At 40.4% G+C, this 20,421-nt stretch overlaps 1 protein-coding gene across 3 annotated transcripts in view; it reads right to left on the bottom strand.

The window, feature by feature from the left end:
* The window catches only part of LOC107160531 (ADP-ribosylation factor 2), a 20,460-nt gene extending 1,967 nt beyond the window's left edge, over positions 1–18,493 (bottom strand). The window contains exons 1-6 of one of the 3 annotated variants that reach the window (XM_048786325.1): positions 18,354–18,487; positions 15,723–15,888; positions 8,784–8,894; positions 3,010–3,114; positions 2,139–2,263; positions 377–443 (exon numbers count right to left, since the gene is read on the bottom strand). In XM_048786325.1, coding sequence (XP_048642282.1) covers positions 3,068–3,114; positions 8,784–8,894; positions 15,723–15,870 — 306 coding nt within the window. In that variant the 5' untranslated portion in view covers positions 15,871–15,888; positions 18,354–18,487 and the 3' untranslated portion in view covers positions 377–443; positions 2,139–2,263; positions 3,010–3,067. Of the gene's footprint in view, positions 1–137; positions 444–2,138; positions 2,264–3,009; positions 3,115–8,783; positions 8,895–15,722; positions 15,889–18,353 lie in introns of those variants that run through there. The other 2 variants (XM_015507208.2, XM_015507209.2) reach the window with 2 other exon arrangements.
* Positions 18,494–20,421: the final 1,928 nt, after the last annotated feature.

The raw sequence follows: 20,421 nt of genomic DNA, 5'->3' as shown, positions 1-20,421 counted from the left end.
AAATATTTATTTATTTTTTTAGTTATCGGCAGACACAACAACTTTGTTGGTATGTGGTGCTGAGGATCGAACCCGGGCCGCACGCATGCCAGACAAGCACGCTACCGCTTGAGCCACATCCCCAACCCCATACTGATTTTCTTATAGCGTGTATAAGGCACGGTGTGAGAAAGCTGCCCCCACTCCCAGCCACACAGCCACCAAGGCTCCTCACAGTGCACATGCACCCAGAGGAGACCAGCTGGCTTTGCCACAATGCACAGGGGATGGACTGCTTCGGGTCACTTCTGGTTTTTGAGCTGGTTGGAGAGCCAGTCCAGGCCTTCATAAAGCCCATCTCCACTGGTAGCACAAGTAGCCTGAATGTACCAGTTTCTCTGGCGGAGGGAATGTAAGCCGAGCTTGTCCGTTATCTCTGCTGCATTCATAGCATTGGGAAGGTCCTAGAAAAAGAAAATGCAAAAGTCCGTTTATTATTTTGTATCCATACAACAAAATGTGCTCTTCTTCCTGAAATGTTCCCCAAACCAGTCTTCTCTATCTTAGTTTCTCAGGCCAAAAACCTTAAAAATCATCTTTAACTTTTTTTCCCTCTTGAGTCCACACCAAATATCTGCAGAATCTGACTACTTCTCACTACTTCCTAGTCTGATCCCACCAGTTTCTCACTGGCTATTGAAATGACTTTCCAACTGGTCTCCCTGCTTCTGCTTTTGCTCTGTAAAGCCTGTTCTCAACCTAGCTAGTGAAAGCCAGATAGCATCATCCGATCAAAACTCTTACTAACTCTCTCTCAAAGAAAGAGCCAGAGTTCTTAGGATGGGCCCCAAGACCTGTGGGACCCAAGACCCTGTGACCTCTAATTGGTGTGTTCCATGACCATATTATAAAAGTTACTTATTTCATATGTTTACTATGCATTATCTATCTCCCCTAATTAAAGTATTACAAGGGCAGAAAACTCTGTCTTATTCCCTGGTGTATTCCAAGAGCCTAAAACCATGCCTGACACACAGTAAGCTCAAATTAAATTTGACTATATTAGCATTGAAGAACAAAGATTATCTACACAAACTGGCAATGGAAGGACCTCAAAGGTATATGTGGGAGGCCACTCTCCGTCCCGGTGAGGTTTTGACCCTCACTACATCTTGTAGTGATCTGGACATTGCCCTGGTCCTGGAAGTTTGAGGATGTGTGTCGTCCCATGGATTGAGCTACACTCACCTGTTCCTTTGTGATATTACCCCTTTGCCCTGTTTGGGATAGAATGTTCCATGGAAACACCCTTCGCATGTCCCCTTCTCTTGCTCTGTCTTTGTGTGTGGCCTTCCTAGATGCCAGTCAACCTGCTGACAGCAGACATCAAGAAGCTAGACTCAACCCCCTGAAACTGACCCCTTGCCTCATTTGAATGGTCTCTCTGCAATAAAATGGTTCAGGACATGCTCGCTCTCTTTCTGCAGACCCTTAGGTCAGAGGAGCCGTCACAGGATCCCCCCCAAAAGGGACAAAATAGGCAACAACATCGTCAGAACAGCATGATCCCAATTACATTACCAACACCGCCTGTTTAACAGTGGTCACCTCAGGCTGGCACAGTTCCATGGGACTGGCCCTTCATGCTGGGTTCAGCCCAGTGCTCTTCTTTTACTGCTTTATATTTATGTACCAGCGCTTTCCTCCTCAAGCTCAGGCCCTATAGGGTCCAATCTCTGTTCTGTTTCCCCCACTCATCTGCTCCTAGAACCACGTGGCTCCCTTCCTCCTGGCTTAGAATGCTTCCACAATTCCCCCCAAGGCATCACAGATCATTTACTGACTGCATCTCTTCCCATAGAATGTAAACTCCATGACAGAGAATTTTTGTCTGTGTGGCTCACTGCCACATATTTACCTAATACCTAAAATAAAATGGGGAACTTAGTAGATGCTCAATCCGCTATTTACAGAATGAATGAATGAATACAAGGCATTACAAAAAAAGGGATGGTGGAAAAGGTTATGGTTAGGACTGGAGAGAGGGAGGCAGATCTCTAATTTAAATATCTAGATATTTAGGTGAGACCTCTGAAAGTAAATTTCAGTAAATGACAGTAAATTTTCTGAATTCAGTATTCAGAAAACCAACAAGATACCTGTTTATTTACAAACACCAATAAAACTGCATCTCTGAGTTCATCTTCCGCTAACATTCTGGTTAGTTCTTCCCGGGCCTCATTGACCCTCTCTCTGTCATTACTGTCAACCACAAAAATCAGACCTGAAAAGAAATTACAAGCATGTTAGTAACATGAACCTGAGAGAGAAGCTGTTTTTATATCCTTAGAGCTTCTCTCTGCCTGTGTGTGCAGTTTCACCAAAAGCAATCACTACGAAGGGACAGGTGATCTCCAGAGTTAGGAAGCTGCCACACACTCACCTCACGTATCTTTTCCAGAAGTATTACAGCTCTTCACCAGACAAACGATAACAAGACGACACAGAGAAAAGATTAGGCTTATTTCTTAGTAACTTAATTTCTATATCAGAGAAAAAAAGGATTTTGAAAAATATTTAAAGTTTAATAAAATAGTATTCTACGGCTGATTCTCAAAAAGCAAAGCTTGAGGCCAGGGCCCAGGTACAGGTGTTTTCTCTGGGACATGATCCCAGGGAGCAAGAGTGGGGGATGCAGGAAGCAAACCAGAGAAGGGGCAACAGCCGCTATACAGAGGAGTCGCCGTAACAGGGCTAGGTTGTGGCTCAGCGGTAGTGTACTTGTCTCGAGTGTGTGAGTCACTGGGTTCAATCCTCAGCACCACATAAAAATAAATAAACAAAGTAAAGGTATTTGTCCATCTACAACTATAAATAGATAGATAGATAGATAGATAGATAGATAGATAGATAAAGGACGAGTCATCCCTTTGGCTTCTTCTATGTGACCAGAGCTTGATACTGTTGGACATTGTAAGAAGTCATATGAAAAGACTCTCAGAACTGTCCACCCAGGGACAAAACATTTACCCTTCTTCTCTACTCATCCCCCAGTGGTCAAGAGGAACTCCACAGGGTGTTAAGCCATTCATATTTCTGGGTCACGCTCCCAAGTCAAGAGATTTCCATGGGCATCTGTATAAAAAAAAAAATTGGCTGATCTTTGTCTCCAGAATTTTCAGAGAGAGAGAAGTATCTGTCATCATGGTGGGCCCACACCTGATGAGCTATGCTAATGAGGTGATTCATGGTAGGCCTGAGGTAGTTAAAAAAAAAGATCACCTGGGGGAGGGTGCACAGGGTTGGACTCACCTGGCCAATGATTCAGTCAATCCTGCCTCTGCAATGAAGCTTTAATTAAAAAAAACAAAAAAACAAAAAACTGTACATGAAAGCTCAGGTAACCTTCCCTGGTTGGCCATCTATATACTGTCACACATCAATGTGCTGAAAGGTAACATATCCTGAACCATGGGAACTGGACAATGGCAGCTTTGTGTCTGGTACCCTCCCAGGTCTGTGTCTCTCCTTTTAATTGGTTCATCTGTACCCTTTGCCATAATCAAGTCAATTTAAGTACAGTGTTTTCAGGAGTTCTGTAAGTCATTCTAACAAATGATCAAATCCGTAGAGATGGTAGGAAACAGCAAAATTTGCAGCCATCTAGTTAGAAGTGAGGGTGGTTTGGGAACCCTGAACCTGCTATAGCTGGTGAGGAAATCTTATGTAAGACTATGACATTAACATGAGAAATGTGGCCCAACTCTGGATGATGGATAGTGAGAAGTCTTTGCAGCTCATACCATAACATTAAGAGAAATCCCAGGAAGTGAAATACCTGGAGCAGGCTAAATGAAGGTACCACCATATCACACCTGCATAAAGGTGGCTGAAACCTGCACAAACCCAGTTTCTGCTACACCAGATACAGGAATAAGCAGGGCCAAAAGAATCTGCAGAGGAGGTGCACAGGAGGCATGTGACACACCATCCAGGTACAAGAGAAAAGACTTGGCAGTCGTCCATATGAAAGTAACAAAAACTTGGTGTTTGGCTGACAGTGAGCCATTTGAAATGAGCCATTTCAAAGCACTAACTTGTCCCAAATTCAGGTTCTGGGGCACTGGTGATAATGAGCAGACTTTCAGGTACATTAGCCGGACTGTCCTGGGAACACTACAAGGGCAGCGTTGGACCCTGTATTCTAAGATACCAGCAAGCTGGAGGAGCTCGAAGAACGACCAGGACAGTCAAGACATTCAGATACCAGGTCATATAAAGAATAACTGATAGCAGGGGAGATATCAACTAGAGAAAAAGACTCAATAAGGGGTTGAGAGTGGTCTTTGAGCATCTGAAGGGCTGTGGCATAAAAAGGTTCAAGGTATTTCATGTTGCTCTATAAGGAAACTGAAGACCGGTAGTAAAACCTACAGCAAGTTAGCATTACAGGATCAGCAGCGCTGCAGATGTCACAGGCTGTGTCAGAAGGCTCTCCTGCCACAGGGATATTTATACCCAGCTTAAGGCCCAACTCCTGGGGACACTGCTAAAGGGGAGTGGGACAAGTTGACTTCTTGGTTCCCCCTGTCAGTGAGATTTCACAATTGTCAGGAGAGAAACCAGGGCTGCCCCTCCACCCCGGCCTCTGTGCGTCCCACACCCACCCGACAGCTGCCTGACTCACCTGGGGGAGCCAGTGCAGGCCGGTACGAGTGCCCACACCTCTGCATGTGAGTTAAATTCACACCAGTTACGTCATATCAGGCTAACAATGAGAAAGCAAAACATTCAAAACTCCCCCAAATGTTTGATATGCTACCAGCAATTCTGGACTCTTAATCATAACAAGCCAAGAAGATTCTTAGTCTTTAATGCAAAACTGATAGAGCAGAAGCTGACATGTTATCCCTTTGCCATTCCTATCAAAAATAAAACTTCCTAATACTAGATCCTATTTTATACTGTTTTAACATAGGCCCTTACCTAAGAATCTAGCATCTAGCATTATCTGACTACCCTTCCGATCTAAGAGAATCTAGAAAAAATACATTTGTACATGAATAGCATACTGTTTTTAAAAGCATGAGTGTATACATACATACGTGCGTGTACACACACACTTGTAAAAACATTAAATATGTCTAGACAAATATACAGTGGTTATATATGGAGAGAAACTGAGGAATAAAATGGTGATTTTTCTCTGTATACCCTTTTCCTTATTTTTGAATTTTAAACCATATAAATATATTGTTGTTCAACAAATTAAAATAACTGGACCTATAATCAAGGATTAAAAAAAAAAACCTTCCACACGTGAATGGACCACTTTATGCATTCTATACCACATTGACAGAGCAAAAGCTGACATGTTATCCCTTTGCCATTCCTAACAAAAATAAAACATATCCATTAAGAAACTGCATAAACAGTTCAAATTCCAATCTATACAGGTAATAAACACACAATAAAATGTCTTAATAGAGTGCTAAAAGCATGCATTGAATTCTGTCACACTTGACACACTGATACAGAAAATTTAAAAGACAGCCTGACCTTTAGAAAGTTGGCAGAAAGAACAAGGGCAGCATCCAAAACTGCTCATGGTTGAGACATGTGGCCCAGCCAGAGACAACAAAGCCATTCTTCAAACTGGTCCCATTTGCTATTTCATGAAGAGTCTAAATTACCCACCCCAAGAACCTAGAAAACAGCCAGCCCTCTGCCATCAAAGCAATAGTGACTGAAATTCAGTAAAATTAGGCTTGTTATAAACAGAAGACTGAAGAAAAAAAGGAACTTCAATGTGGTGTTTGAATGTGAAAACCTGAGCAGGATAGGAAAAAAAAGAATCTTGCCAGAGAACGACAAAGTAAAGCCTCAAACAATTTGGGCTTTCAATGTGAGTGCCTACTACCTCAGCCACAGAACTAAGCATTTTATAAAATTAATTTCCTTTCAGCCCAGTGATGCAGGTGTCTCCATTTGAAGATGAGGAAAAGGAGAGAGAAGAGATCAGCTAAGTTTCTCAAGGTTCATAGAGCTGCCTGTGGTTCAAACCCAAGTATTCTGGTTTTAATTCAGATGAGAAACTGCAAAGGTTTAGCCAAACTGGGAAGTGTCAGTCCAAGATAAACGGATACTCTTGAGTTATCCAAAAAAAAAATCTACAACAGATTGAAACACAAAATATAAAAAATCTAAGCCTCACCAGGGAAGTCACTGGGGTTATCAAGTGGTTTCTCTAAAAAGAAAAAAGAATCAATAAAAGAATGAAGCATTTATCCTGCCTTCCTTGAACAAACTATTTTCAGGGAAACCAAATCTTCAATGAGGGAATTCTTTGTTTAGAAAGATTAGGGCTAATAAATGCAAGAAGGAATAATAGGATTTAGAGAAATTGCCATTTTGTAACTCCTAATGAATTAAAGATCTACACAACAGCCTTCAATTGAAGCTAAAATCATGAGGCGAAAGGTTGATGGGAAATTTATTTTGAGGGAAGTAGGCTGAAGTCATATGAACCCATCTGGCATTTCTGAAAGTGTGAAAACTTGGTAGTCCCCAGGGGCTAGGTAGAAGGGAGGATAGGGAGTTATGTTTAATGGATACAGAATTCCAGTTTTACAAGATGAAAAGAGTAATAAAGATAGATGATTGTCATGATTATACAATATTATGAAGTATATTTAATTCCACAGAACTATACACTTAAAAGTGATTAAGCCAAGCATGGTGGCACACACCTGTAATCCCAATGGCTCTGGAGACTGAGGCAGGAGGATGGCGAGTTCAAAGCCAGCCTCAGACACTTATTGAGACTGTTACAAAAAAAAAAAAAATTTTAAAGGGGATGTGGCCCCCTGGGGATATGGCTCATGATAAAGCACCTCTGGGTTCAATCTCTAGTCCCCCCAAAAAAGTGATCAAGATGGTAAAGTTTATGTGTTTTACTACCACTACCATCACCAACACAACAAAAAACAAAACAAAAACAGTTACCTGGCAATTTCACTCCTAAGCATATACCCAAAAGAAATGAAACAAGCTGGTATAATCCCAGTTACTTAGGAGGCTGAGGGAGAAGGATGGCAAGTTTAAAGCCAGCCTCCCAGAAATTTAGAGAGACCCTGTCTCAAAATAAAAATATAAAGGACTAGAGATATTAGTCAGTGGTAAAGTGCTCCTGGGTTCAATCTTCAGTACCGGGGGCGGGGGTGGGGGTGGGGTGGGGTATTGAAGTGAAAACAAGGATCAAACAGATACTTGTACCTGAATCAAAGCAGTATTACTTGTGACTCTCCTGCCTCACCTCCTGAGTAGTTGGGTTTACAGGTGTGCCCCTGTGCCTAGCTACAAAAACATTTTTTAAAATGGAAAAAAAAAAAAATACTTTTTTAAGTTCAATAATCAAACTTCTTGTAATATATACATTCTGTGTGATATAACAGGATAAATACTTAAGTATTCTTGCCCCAAAAAATGAACTGGACATTAGATCAAGCCTCTATAACATGCTACCAGTTTATACCAGATCTACAGAGAGAAAAACAAGCCAAATGGCACCACAACAAATTAGACAGATCCACAATGTGGAATAAGCATTAAACCAAAACTCCCGGCATAGGAAAAAGAAAGAGAGAGGGAATTGTTGTAGAATAAGATACTGAAGTGACAGAACAATGAAATGCAAACAAATAAAACAGGCTACATTTGATAGTAGGGAAATTTGAATAAAGACTGGTATTAGAGATAAAGGCATCATTAATTTTGGAAGTGTAATAATTGAATACAGATTATGTTTAAAAACAAAACAATAAAAGACTTCATCAGTTAGAAATGAATCTTGCAGAATATGTGAGTAAAAGGCATCAAGGATGGGCAAAGTGTTGGTAACTGCAGAGGCTGAGTCATGGGTATATGGGGTCCATTACATCATCCTCTAAGACATTCTAAAATCTATAGGCTGAGAAGATAACTGCAAATAGAGCAAGTCCAAAGGTAACTTCTAACACAATGATGAAAAATATAAAGAGATAGGTGAACTTGGGTGCTTGGACTGGAAAGATTGGCAAGTTCAAGTCAATCAAACACATGCAATGAAAACCCCATCAGCAGCAGAAACTTCAAAAGTAATATACTCCAAGTAAATTCTAAAATGAGTAATCTGCAGATGACATATGGTGAAGACTCTACATGAGAATCAGGATGTAAAAACGATGTGAACAGTTACGACTTAATAAGCAATATGCAGTAAGTCACTGTTCATCCAAAATATAGGTAGTATACTTAGATTGATGGATGAGTACATTAAGATCTCTACTTTTAAGACTCCAATAAGGTGACGATCTGGGATATTCATGCCTGTTCAGGTATGTGTAGAGCAGGAAGGCAGCAGGGAAGAACTGTGGCCAGGATTTAGGATTCTGGGTTCCAGCCATCCTTGTTCATCTCGTTTTCTCTAGAGGGATGATTTTCAGATAATCTCAACAGATTTAAAAGAGTTAATTGAATTTAAACTGTTCAGAGACTGGAAATTCATTTAAGGTACAAATAACTCTCAATGAACTGAAAGATGAAATTCATCAGGATTACTATTTTCTAGCCATTCCAAATTAAGAGGAGTTAAAGCTCAAGTTCTTTCTCTAGGAACACAGGGACCACATCTCAAAAAAAAAAATCTAGAAAGTACTGCTAGCAGAAAAGAGGAAATGAGTTAAGAGTCCAAATAAAGCTGAGCACCACCAGGTATCTTTTCCAGCATCTTAGATACATTGAATATATACAATACCAAACTTTACCTTGAGTGTTCTGGAAATAATGTCGCCACAAAGGTCTGATTTTGTCCTGGCCACCAACATCCCAGACTGTGAAGCTGATATTTTTATATTCTACCGTCTCCACATTGAAACCTAAATTGGGAAGATAGAAAAACTGTTATGATTTTCTGCTAATTGACCAATTCAAAATATCAACTAACATTTAGATAGTACTTTTTAAAAAATACATTTATATATTTTATTTGTAGATGGACACAATACTTTTATTTTACTTATTAATTTTTATGTGGTGCTGAGGGTCAAATAGTGCCTCGCATGTGCTAGGCGAGCGCTTCACCGCTGAGCCACAACTCCAGCCCTGGATAGTACTTTCAATTTACAAAGCAGCTTGCTTTGTGAAGACCATAGCTTACAAAAGAGAATGTGCTGGTTCACTCTGCCATTCATCATGCCTGTGTCTCAAACCTTCTTAACTTTCCAAACTCCAGCAGAACACTTTTCAGTGTATTTCAGAGCAAAGAGATGTCACCTGTGGAACTGACTTCCACTTCTCACCACACAGTGTAAAAACTTACACCTACAGCAACACTTTTCTTCCTCCATCTTTGAAGAATGGAAAGAAGCAACTATCTAATTGCAAATTCCTCTACTTATGTGCTAGATGCAATCCACCCAAATGGACAAGGATCTTTTGCTATTGCTATTCTCTTCCCCTATCCAAATATCTCCTATTTGTTCTCAGGATGCCTAAGTCTTTTATATCTCCCCTCACCGAAAAAAAAAAAAAAATCTGATAGGCATGGTGTCCCACAACTAGAATCCCAGTGACTCAGGAGGCTGAGGCAGGACTGCAAGTTTGAGGACAACCTTGGCAACTTAGTGAGACTCTGTTTCAAAAAAGGAAAAGGTCAGGATAGACATAGCTCAGCGGTGGAGCACACCATGTTTAGATCCTGTGTACCACAATAAATAAATAAATAAATTTAAAAATCCCTTCCTTGATTCTACATATTCACCTGTTATCATCTTCTCTTTGCACTTTATTTTTTCTTTTTGGTACTGGGGATTGAACCAAGAGACACTTAACAACTGAGCCACATCCCCAGCCCTTTTTATTCTCCTATTTTGAGATAGGGTCTCACTAAGTTGCTTAAGGCCTCACTAAATTGCTGAGGCTGGCTTTGAACTAATGATCCTTCTGCCTCAGCCTCCCAAGTTGCTGGAATTACAGGCTTGCTCCCAGCTTCTCTTTGCACTTTTAAAGTCAAGTATCTCTATGATTCAGGATGCTTTGCTACATCCCGAAGTTCAGCTAAATATATTCATCGAGGCTACTTTGTCACTTCTATCCCAAGAGCACCTGCTCCACCATGTTGAGTCTCACTGGGGGTCCGCAACAATCTCAATTTCAATAAATCAAACACATGCTTTTCAGTTCTTAGGTAATTTGATTTTATATCTGACCCTACTGTTTACTTTTCCTTGAAACTCTACTGTGGCTTCCCATTTTCTATTTCCACAGTTGTACCTTCTCAGCCTCTTTTGTAAGTAAATCCACATCAAATGATTCTTATGATGGATTCCCGTAAGTCCATCCTGCCACATCTATTCTCCTCTTTCCACACCCCTCCCTAGGCAATCTAACAGTTGTACTAACAATTCTCAACTGTATGTCCTCCAGCCCAGACCTCTGTCCTAAGCTCATAATCAGCATTTTCAATTAGATGTCTGCAAGGTCCCAAAATAAAGCAATCTGTCAAAAACGAACTTAAGATCCCTACTCCTTCAACCTACTCCTCTCTATAGTTATTTCCTCATTGACTGTGCTCCACAAGCTGAAAACCTGGGAGGCATCCCATACACTTCCAACCCTCTCTCACCCTCAAAATCCCACTACCAAACCTTACCATTCAACTTCCTAAATATCTGATAGTTACCTTAACCCAAGAAATCATCATTTCTAGCCTCAATTGCTGAAACAATCTAACTAATCTCCCTGTAGACACTCTTCTCTCCAGCCATTCACCATTTTCCCAATCAGAGCAACCTGTTAAGAACATACAATGTAGGGGCTGGGGTTGTAGCTCAGAGGTAGAGCACTTGCCTAACAGGTATGAGGCACTGGGTTCGATTCTCAGCACGGCATATAAATAAATAAAATAAAGGTCCATCCACTTCTAAAAAGTGAAAATTTAAAAAAAAAATACAATGTAGAGCCAGGCATGGTGGCGCACACCAGTAATTCCAGTGACTCAGGAGGCTGCAGTAGGAGGATCACAACTTTGAAGTCAGCCTCAGGAATTTATCAAGTCCCTGTCTTAAAATAAAAAGTCAAAAAGGGATAGGGACTTAACTCAGTGGTAAAGTACCACTGGGTTCAATCCCCAGTACCAAGGGGAGAGGGAAGAGAAAGAAAAACACATAATGTGGACATAATGTGCATTATTTTCTACACATTTGTTTGACTGAAATATTTTAAATTAAAAAAAAAAGAAAGAAAGGATATCTCTGCAGGCAAAGTGGTACCTACCTATAATTCCAGCTACTTGAGAGGCTATGACAGGAGGAATACAAGTTCAAGCCTAGCTGGGCAACTTAATGAGACCCTGTCTCAAAATAAAGGGCTGGGGATGTAGCTCAGTGGCAGAGCACTTGCCTAGCATGTATGAAGGCCTGGATTCAATCACTGGTACCAGAAAAAATAATAATAATAACAATAATAATCTCTCCTTGGCTTCTCATATCCTGAACCCCAAACTTGACTGCCAAGGCCCACAGCGACAGTGGACACAATGGACCTGCTCACATTCCAGTCTCATCTTGGTCATGCCTTATTTTAGTGAGATACACTCATTACACTGCAACAAGCTAAATTCTTGCTGAATAAATATGTTTGTTTGTTTTTTTTTAGAGAGAGAGAGAGAAAGGAGGAGGAGGAGGAGGAGGAAGAGGGAGGGAGGGAGGGGGGAGGAGGAGAGAGAGAGAGGGAGAGAGAGAGAGAGAGAGAGAGAGAGAGAGAGAGAGNAGAAGCTATGCAACTCCTAAAACAAATATGGGTTCAACACTCCAGCATATAAGCAATTATTTTCTCAATAAGATCCCTAAGGGTCAGGAAATAATGTCAAATTAATAAATTGGATGACATCAAATTACAAAGCTTCTGTACAGCAAAAGGAACAACTAGAAATGTGAAGAGAGAACCTACAAAATGGGAGGGGGGGAGGAGGGAGAGAGAGAGAGGAGAGAGAGAGAGAGAGAGAGAGAGAGAGAGAGAGAGAGAGAGAATTTTTTAATATTTATTTTTCAGCTTTCAGTGGACACACATCTTTATTTTATTTGTATGTAGTGCTGAGGATTGAACCCAGCACCCCGCGCATGCCAGGCAAGCTCATTACCGCTTGAGCCACATCCCTAGCCCCAATAAATATATGTTTAATGCCATTCCAATCCTACAGAGGGCAAGTAGGTAAATTTGCAGAAAACTTGCCAAAATTACCTGGCAACCTGAATAAATAAGCAAGTGAACCTGGTCAGGAAATTTCTGAAAATAATGAATTATTCTTAAAGATATTACCAAATCCTAGTAATACCTGAATAGAATTCAATGACCACAACAGGAAGTGGTCGAGAAAAAGACACACATACCAGTGAGAATTTAGTATGTGATAGGACATTAAAATCAGCATGGAAAACTTATTCAATAAATGGCACTGGGTAACTGTCTACCTCTGCAAAGTCTAATCCATAGCCACCAGTCATGTGTGGCTAATTCATTTATTTAAATACAATTAAAAGCACAGCTTCTCAATTGCATGAGCCACATTTCAAGTACCCAACAGCCACTTGTGGCTACTAATCACCACAATGGACAGCACACACAGAACATTTCTATCATTACAGAAAGAGCAACTGGGCAGCACTAGTCTACCCACTTGAAAATTATAATCAAATACCCACTTTACTTATAATAACAACATAAATGCAGAAGAAAATATTGGTGAATACTTTTATGATCTCCAAGTGGGTAAGACCTTTCTAAAAATATGATCAAAACTAGCCAGCACAGTGGCACACACCTCTTATTTCAGCCATTCAGAAGACTGAGGCAGGAGGATAGAAAGTTCAAGGGCAGCCCCAGTAATTTAGTGAGACCTGTCTCAAAATAAAATAAAGGGCTGGGTCAGTGATAAAATGCTCCTGGGTTCAATGCCTAAAACCAAAAAAATTAAGAAAATTATCAAAACTGAATAAGGAAAAATTAGTAAATTTGGTTATCTAATAATTTAAATTTACCTATAGCAAAATATAGAAAAAAATCAAAGTTGAAAGACAAATCACTAACTGGAAAATGAACATATGACAAGAGTTCATGAGTCAGTTTGTCTTTTCAAATCATTAAAAGACAAACATCCCAACAGAAAAATAATTGAACAGTATCAAAAACAAGTTACAGAAAACCAATGTATATTTGAATATATTCACTTATCATAAAAGATATCCTAGCCAGGTGTGGTGGCACAAACCTGTAATCCCAGATGCTCAGGAGGCTGAGGAAGGGGAATCTCAAGTTTGAGGCCAGCCTCAGCAACTCAGCACAGACCTAAGCAATGTAGCAAGACCCTGTCTGTCTTAACAAAAAATAAAAATAGCTGGGGATGTAGCTCAGTGGTAAAGCCTCCTTGGGTTCAATCCATAGTAAACCGTCCCCCTCAAAAAAGACATCCTAATATAAGTGGTTTTATCCTTTATGAGACTGGCAAATTTCCAGGAGAAATTAGCACTAAAAAGGACATTCAATTTTTTTAGAGAATAGTCTGGCAATCTGTGTACACATTTAAAATAGACATTGTTATATTAGCAAATCCACCTCCAGAAATCACTGCATGGAAATAAAGAACACCTTTGCAAAAATTTGAAATGTTACTTTGGCATCCTTACAAAAAAAAAATGGCAAATAACCCAACTAGCCATCAATGGAAATTAGTTAAAAATATAGCCATATAATGAAATACTAACCAGTTATTAAAACTTGACATTGATCTGCATCAACATCTTCCTTAGTCCCTGCTTGCTTTATCTAGTGAACACCAGCTCATTCTTTTGGTCTCAATGTAAGCATTATTTATCAGAGACACTTCTCTGGGTTACTTAGCCTTTTTCCAAGCCACATTTAGCTAATAAGCCAGAAGGGTGCTGGGTCTGTTTCACAGTGGTCTTTTTTTTTTTTTTTTTTTAATACCAGGGATTGAATCCAGGGACACTTAACCACCGAGTCATATCCCCAAACCATTTTTCTATTTTATTTAGAGATAAGATCTCAAAAAATTGCTTAGGGCCTTGTTAAACTGCTGACTGGCTTTGAACTCACAATCCTCCCACCTCAGCCTCAGGAACCGCTGGGATTACAGGCGTGCGCCACCACACCCAGTTCATCCTCAAAGAGCAAGCAGCTTTCTTCAACTGATGACGGTGGTAGTTTTCAGTGAAGGCAAGTTCCACTACATAAGCACTTGTCAAGTCTCTGCTTTAATTATATTTGCCAATGTCTCACTGACTAAAGCAAGTCATGTGGCCAAGCTCAGTATCACTGAGGAAGGAGACTGCTCAAGGGCTCAGATGCTGAGGGTCATGACTCACTGGGGCCATTAGTTTAACAATTTACCACAAATCAGTATTGAACTCATTCACCAGTGGTAAATGATGCTTACCATGTAAAGGGAGGAAAGGGGAAGAAAGAAGTCCTTTAGGGAGGAAATAACAAAAAGTGGATCAAATGTATTATCTAATGCAAAGTAAGTGGGGAAAACAGCATGCATATGATTTTACAAAAATCTTAATTGAACATTTTTCAAAATCTGTCTATATTTCTTGTACGTATGAAACTATTTTTTATAATTAGAGAAAGTTAAGTAATCATGCTATTTTCATTTAAGATTAATGTATTTTTCAAATTGTGTATATGAACATTCTCATCAGAATTGTCTTCTTCCAATGTTGCAATCTCTGAAGCTACTGCCCAATGGAAAAGTGCATCATTTGGGTCCTGGCCCAGTCCAGTGCTAACATTCACATGTTGTCCTGTGGAGTGTATCCTTACTCAGGAGTCTGGTTCTCTAGGCAGTTCACAAGACAAAGTTTAAGTTCTGTCAAAACTGCCTTAGCAAATCCCTTAAAGAGCTCATAAAAACAGTGCTCATCCACAGTAAGACCAACGCACCAGATTGTCAACTGTCTTACTTGGACACTATCTCAAGTAGTTGGCTTGAGCCAGAGTGAAGAGAAGAAATCACACCCCATTTAAACACTAGGAGGCACTTAGTGGGAAGAGACGCTTGCACTGAGAGAGGCCAGCTGGAATGGAGGCTGACTGAGGAGGCAGCAGCAGATGCCCAGCTCTCACCTCAGGTTTATGCTGGGACCCACACTGAGAGAAACGGCAGAACTCTCCTCGCTGTTTTAATTATTACTATCCTTTTCTTCTTTGCCAAGCAGATAGGGCTAGATTTGCTTAGCCTAAATATGTTCATATGATTCTCCTATAAACCTAGGAATGTTCTAAAGACTCTGAAGAGCGACTGGGAAAAGTATATATAACCTGGTTTGGGGCCTCAAAAAGTTTATGCTCTTGGCTAGGTGCAGTGATCCATGCCTATAATCCCAAGAACCCAGCAACTCTGTACACTAAGGTAGGAGGATCGAAAGTTCAAGGCCAGCCTCATCAACTTAGCAAGATCTTGTCTCAAAATAAAAATAAAAATAAAAAGGACTGGGGATATAGCTCAGTGGTAGAGTGCTCCCAGATTCAATTCTCAGTACCAAAAAAAAAGAAGAAGAAGTTTATGCTCTTGGAGCAGAAAAGATTTCCAAAACAAAATATTCAATAATATAAGAAGCATGTTAAAGTATTATATACGATATTGTAAACTTGTAAATTGGAATTCCCCACATTTGTTCACATACCTATTGTAGGGATGGTAGTCACAATCTCTCCCAACTTCAATTTATACAAGATGGTGGTTTTTCCGGCTGCATCCAAACCCACCATAAGAATCCGCATCTCTTTTTTCCCAAATAGACTTTTAAACAGCTTTTCAAAAACATTCCCCATTGTAATTTAATTCTGTAACTGAAAGAAAAGAAAAACAAGTCAAATAATTATTCTTTGCTGAGATATAAAAGCAAAATACATAAACTCGAGGTTGCATTTAGAGGCAGCTCCTAGTAAACTTAAAGAATGTTAAATACAGTTTGGCCAATAAGGAATAGTGTATCTCATTTTCAAAGAGAAACTCAACTAAGCCTTTTGATGCCTTGCCAGAAAATTCTATTTTCAACAGCAGCTTCCAAGTGGGATATGAAGAAACACAGCCTCAATGCTATACAATTGTGATAACCTTTAGTTGTCTTAAGTTTGAAAGCAATGTCACATCATACACATCTATACCTTGTTCTAAACTCTCTTGAAATGAGAATTTGGGAAGCAGAGAATCTGTTTATTTTATATAACATGGAACTGTGTGTGTGTATATGTGTGTGTGTGGTATTAGGGATGGAACTCAGGGGTGCTCTACCACTGAGCTACATCCCCAGTCCTTTTTATTTTTATGTTGCCACAAGGTCTTGTTAAATTGCCATGGCAGACCTTGAATTGTGATCCTTCTGCCTCAGCCTGGAATTATTGGTATACCTGGCTATTTTACACAATATAAAGCAAAGTCCTTAAGGCAGGTAAATAACAATCTCTTGGAAACTGCAGCTGCCTTTGGCTAACACACAATACCAGTACCCAGAAAAGAACCAAAAGAAATTTCTGAGTTGATGAAATCCATCACTGTGATACTAAATTCCCAAGAGAAAAATTAACTAGACAGAGTTGAGGAGTAATGATAATATCCAATATTCTATGGGGTAACCCTCACCAGTTTTTAAAACTTTTTATTTTAGTATAATTTACTTACAGATTACTGTAAATTCAATGAATTTTCATGAACCAAACCCACCTATGTTACCAGATCAAAAAAAGATGATTACCAGTACAGATTCTCCTTGTGTTCTACCCTTCCATTACTCCCCAAAAGTTAATTACTAAATTGACTTCTAACAGCATAAATATTCAATATTTTATTTTTCAGCAAAGCACCTGGCAGGATATATAAAGTAAAAGCAATAGCAAAGTCAGGCTAGCTTTGCAGAAATTTACACTCTTTATTCTTTAATAGATCACCTATTTGAATCAACAGCCTGATATTCCAATGAAAGACTTAAAAAGCCGGGCGCAGTTGTACACGTCTACAATCCCAGCAGCTCCACAGAACAGAGGATCCAAGTTCAAAGCCAGCCTAAGCAACTCAGTGAGGCTGTCTCTAAATAATATATAAAAAGGGACTGTGGATGTGGCTCAGTCGTTAAGCGCCCCTGGGTCCAATCCCCAGTACCTATCCCACCTCCACAAAAAGTAGTATAGTACATTTTTTACACTTCTAACTAAGCTCTTGGAAGTCGATAAAGGCTGTTGAAAAAGAAAAACGACATACATCCTTGTTCCAGAGTGTATGATTTTCCCTTTAAATTGCTAACCAAGGAAAGCTTTACTAGGGGGAGGGAGAAAAAGATGCAATAAGGTCAGGTCAGCCACTCCTATTCATCCAGACCCCAGCGACCTCAGAGGGGAAGTCACTAAATTCCAGACGCACCACCTCTGAAATTCAAGTTTCCTATACTAACTTAACATCATGGATTATGTCCAAGTACACACCATTACATTCTAGGGAAGAAAGCGAACATAGCATTTCTCCTGTACACAAATAAGGAACAGTGACCAAAGAATGACTGCTTTAATCGTTTATAAAAGGTTTATTACAGATCTAAAATAAAATAGTCCAGTGACTGAAACATTCAGAATCTGTTGGTTCACAAAACTAGTGATCCCTTTCCCTTGTTTCCGATATAAGGACAAGTCCCACAGACAGGAAAACTGTAAGGAACATGCTGTGGGAGGTAAGGTACTTCCCGTTAGAGGTCCCTAGAAGCAGGTAATGTCAGATTACCCCTGCCCAACCCTACACTGCAATCCTCTCGGTTTTCCCCCATTGCTTCTCTTCCCTCGCCTTGCTACTCCTATGCGCGAGGTCCCAGACATCCAGGCTCCGCTGGAGACCCTCTAAAATAAGACATGGTCAACCACAGAGCCTCTTAGGCATGCTCACCCTCCCTCGCCACGAGCAGCAAATGATCACGGGGGAGAAACGACAGCAAGACCTCAAGGGCATCAACGAGAGCCTTGGCCAAGGTGAGAATGAACAGCGGCCGGGCGCGTGGGGCTGGGTAAGGCAGCCGAGTGCCCTTCCTGCCCCGGCCGCCAGGCCGCTGCCTCTCAATCTATGGGCCCTCGGGAAAGCAAGAGGGCTACGCGATGAAGCCTGCCCGGCGTCTCTGGGTTCCGGCTGCCTGGCCCTACAGAGGGCGGGGAAGGAACAGCAGACCCCAACCCCTTCAGGCAGGCCACCGCTGTTGTCCAATTTCTCGGCCGCCGTGGGTCGGAAACCTAGCCAGGTATTGAGAGTGGCTGTCCCCCTCCATCCCACGACTCACCGGTCGCCTCAGTCAGCACCGATACAGGAACACCTACTGACTCCCGTTACCTTTAGGATTTCGGCTCCCCTCAGCAAAATGGCGACTAGCTGGGGGCGGGAATAGTAATCAACCAATCACCCACCGCTTTTTGGAGCCCTTGCGCCAATGATCTCCAAGTTCCGTGAGTGACGACACGTCTGACCAATGCAAAGGACAATAAGGGCTTGGGCGGGAGGAGGCCCGACCCCCGCGACCTAGGCGACGGCACGAAGCTCTAGAAATGCCGGTTCATAGTCCAATGACAGCTCCCCGCGTCCCGGCAAATCACGCCCATGTGCCCCACCTCGGTGGCAAGCGCGACCAATCAGAAAAGTCAAAGGATTTCCGATTTGCCCCGCTAATGAACTCGGAAAACTCTCAAGGGTTGAACTAACCCCGGGAACGTGTAGACCAACCCGGTGCAGGTGTGTGGGCGGGGCCAGATTCATTGTGATATTTAAGGAAATTTGCCGGGTTGAGCTAAAAGTAGAAACTAGTTGGGCGGTGTTCCTTACAGGAAATACTCAGACATCAGCACCGAAAGTAGTCCTAAAGAAGATTTCCTCTTCAGTCTGAAGGCTGACTGCCGCTCTGCTTGCAAACGGGTTTTCAACAGGTGTGAGGAAATATAGCCGTCCAGAGGTCCCCAACCTTTCCTTGAGAAATGCTTTCAGTAACTCAGTCTCCTGTCAGCTTGTTTAGCTAGAAAGGTAAACGCCTGTAAATAGTATATAACTGAAACAATCAAAATAACAGCTATTAAACTAAGAACTATGTCAAGGACTTTACCTGCCTGACCATAACGTTCCAACGAGTTACAAACAATCACTGCCGTTTTACAAAGATGAAAGTTAAGTAGCCTGGAAGATATTCAAGCCTGGGTCTGTTTGGCACTTAGATCTTTTTTTTTTTTAAAAAATTTTTTTTAAAGTTGTAGATGAATACAATACCTTTATTTTATTTTTTATTTTTATTTTTATGTGGTGCTGAGGTTTTAACCCAGTGTGTTACACGTGCAGACAAGCGTGCTTTTACGACGGAGCCACAATCCCAGCCCACTTCAATCTTTTAATCAAGTTCTTTCTCTTCTTGTTACAATGAAATATATAAAGGTAAATATAAATATATATATGAGTTTTTCTACATGATTTCTTAAAATTTTAAGTGTTTATATTTATGTATATAAAAAGAGACAAACATTGGTTAAAGTACATAGGGAAAAAGACATCTCTGAGGGGCGGAGGTGAGCACTGTGAAGAGAAGGAGGAGGGAAAGAAGGAAATAAATAATTACCTATCATCCTACCTTCCAAAAACAATTCTATCATTTTGGTTTATCTCTTTATCATCGTTTTTCTATGCAAGTTTCACATAGTTCAGATATATACAATTTGTATTTTTTGTGTGTTTTTAAATTTTTCTTGTATTTTCCCATTTATTTTAATTTGAGCATTTCCACACTATTTAACATTTCCTTGGACATCATTTTTGATAGATGCATGATATTCCATCATATGAATGTATCCTAATTATGTAATAATTTTCATGCAGTTCAACATTTAGCTGGTTTCTAAGTTTTTCTATTATGAATAATGTTGCAGTAAACATAATTTTTTTCTTCCTGTATTCCTCACTACTTTTTGTAGAAAAGAATTCCAAGGGCTGGGGTTGTGGCTTAGTGGTAGAGCACTTGCCCAAGCACATGTGAGGCCCTGGGTTCAATCCTCGGCAACACATAAAAATAAATAAATAAAATAAAGGTATTGTGTCCATCTACAACTAAAAAATCAATATTAAAAAAAAGAATTCCAAAATTGCAATCACTTAGTCAAAACATGAAGTTTAAGGTTCTGAATACATATTACATAATTACTATTATTTACCATGCAGAAATAATTTCACTGCCTATACTCCCAGCAATCTGGGAGGTTGAGGCAAGAGTATCATAAATTCAAGGCAGCCTCAGCAATTTAAAAAAAGTAAAAAGGGCTCAGGATATTGCTCAGTGGGAAGAGTGTCCCTGGATTTAATCCCCAGTACTGAAAGAA

This window comes from Marmota marmota, unplaced genomic scaffold (assembly GCF_001458135.2).
Source record: "Marmota marmota marmota unplaced genomic scaffold, marMar, whole genome shotgun sequence".
NCBI lineage: Eukaryota > Metazoa > Chordata > Mammalia > Rodentia > Sciuridae > Marmota > Marmota marmota.
The sequence above is the reverse complement of the archived record's forward strand: the minus strand, read 5'-3'. Positions and strand labels throughout refer to the sequence as shown.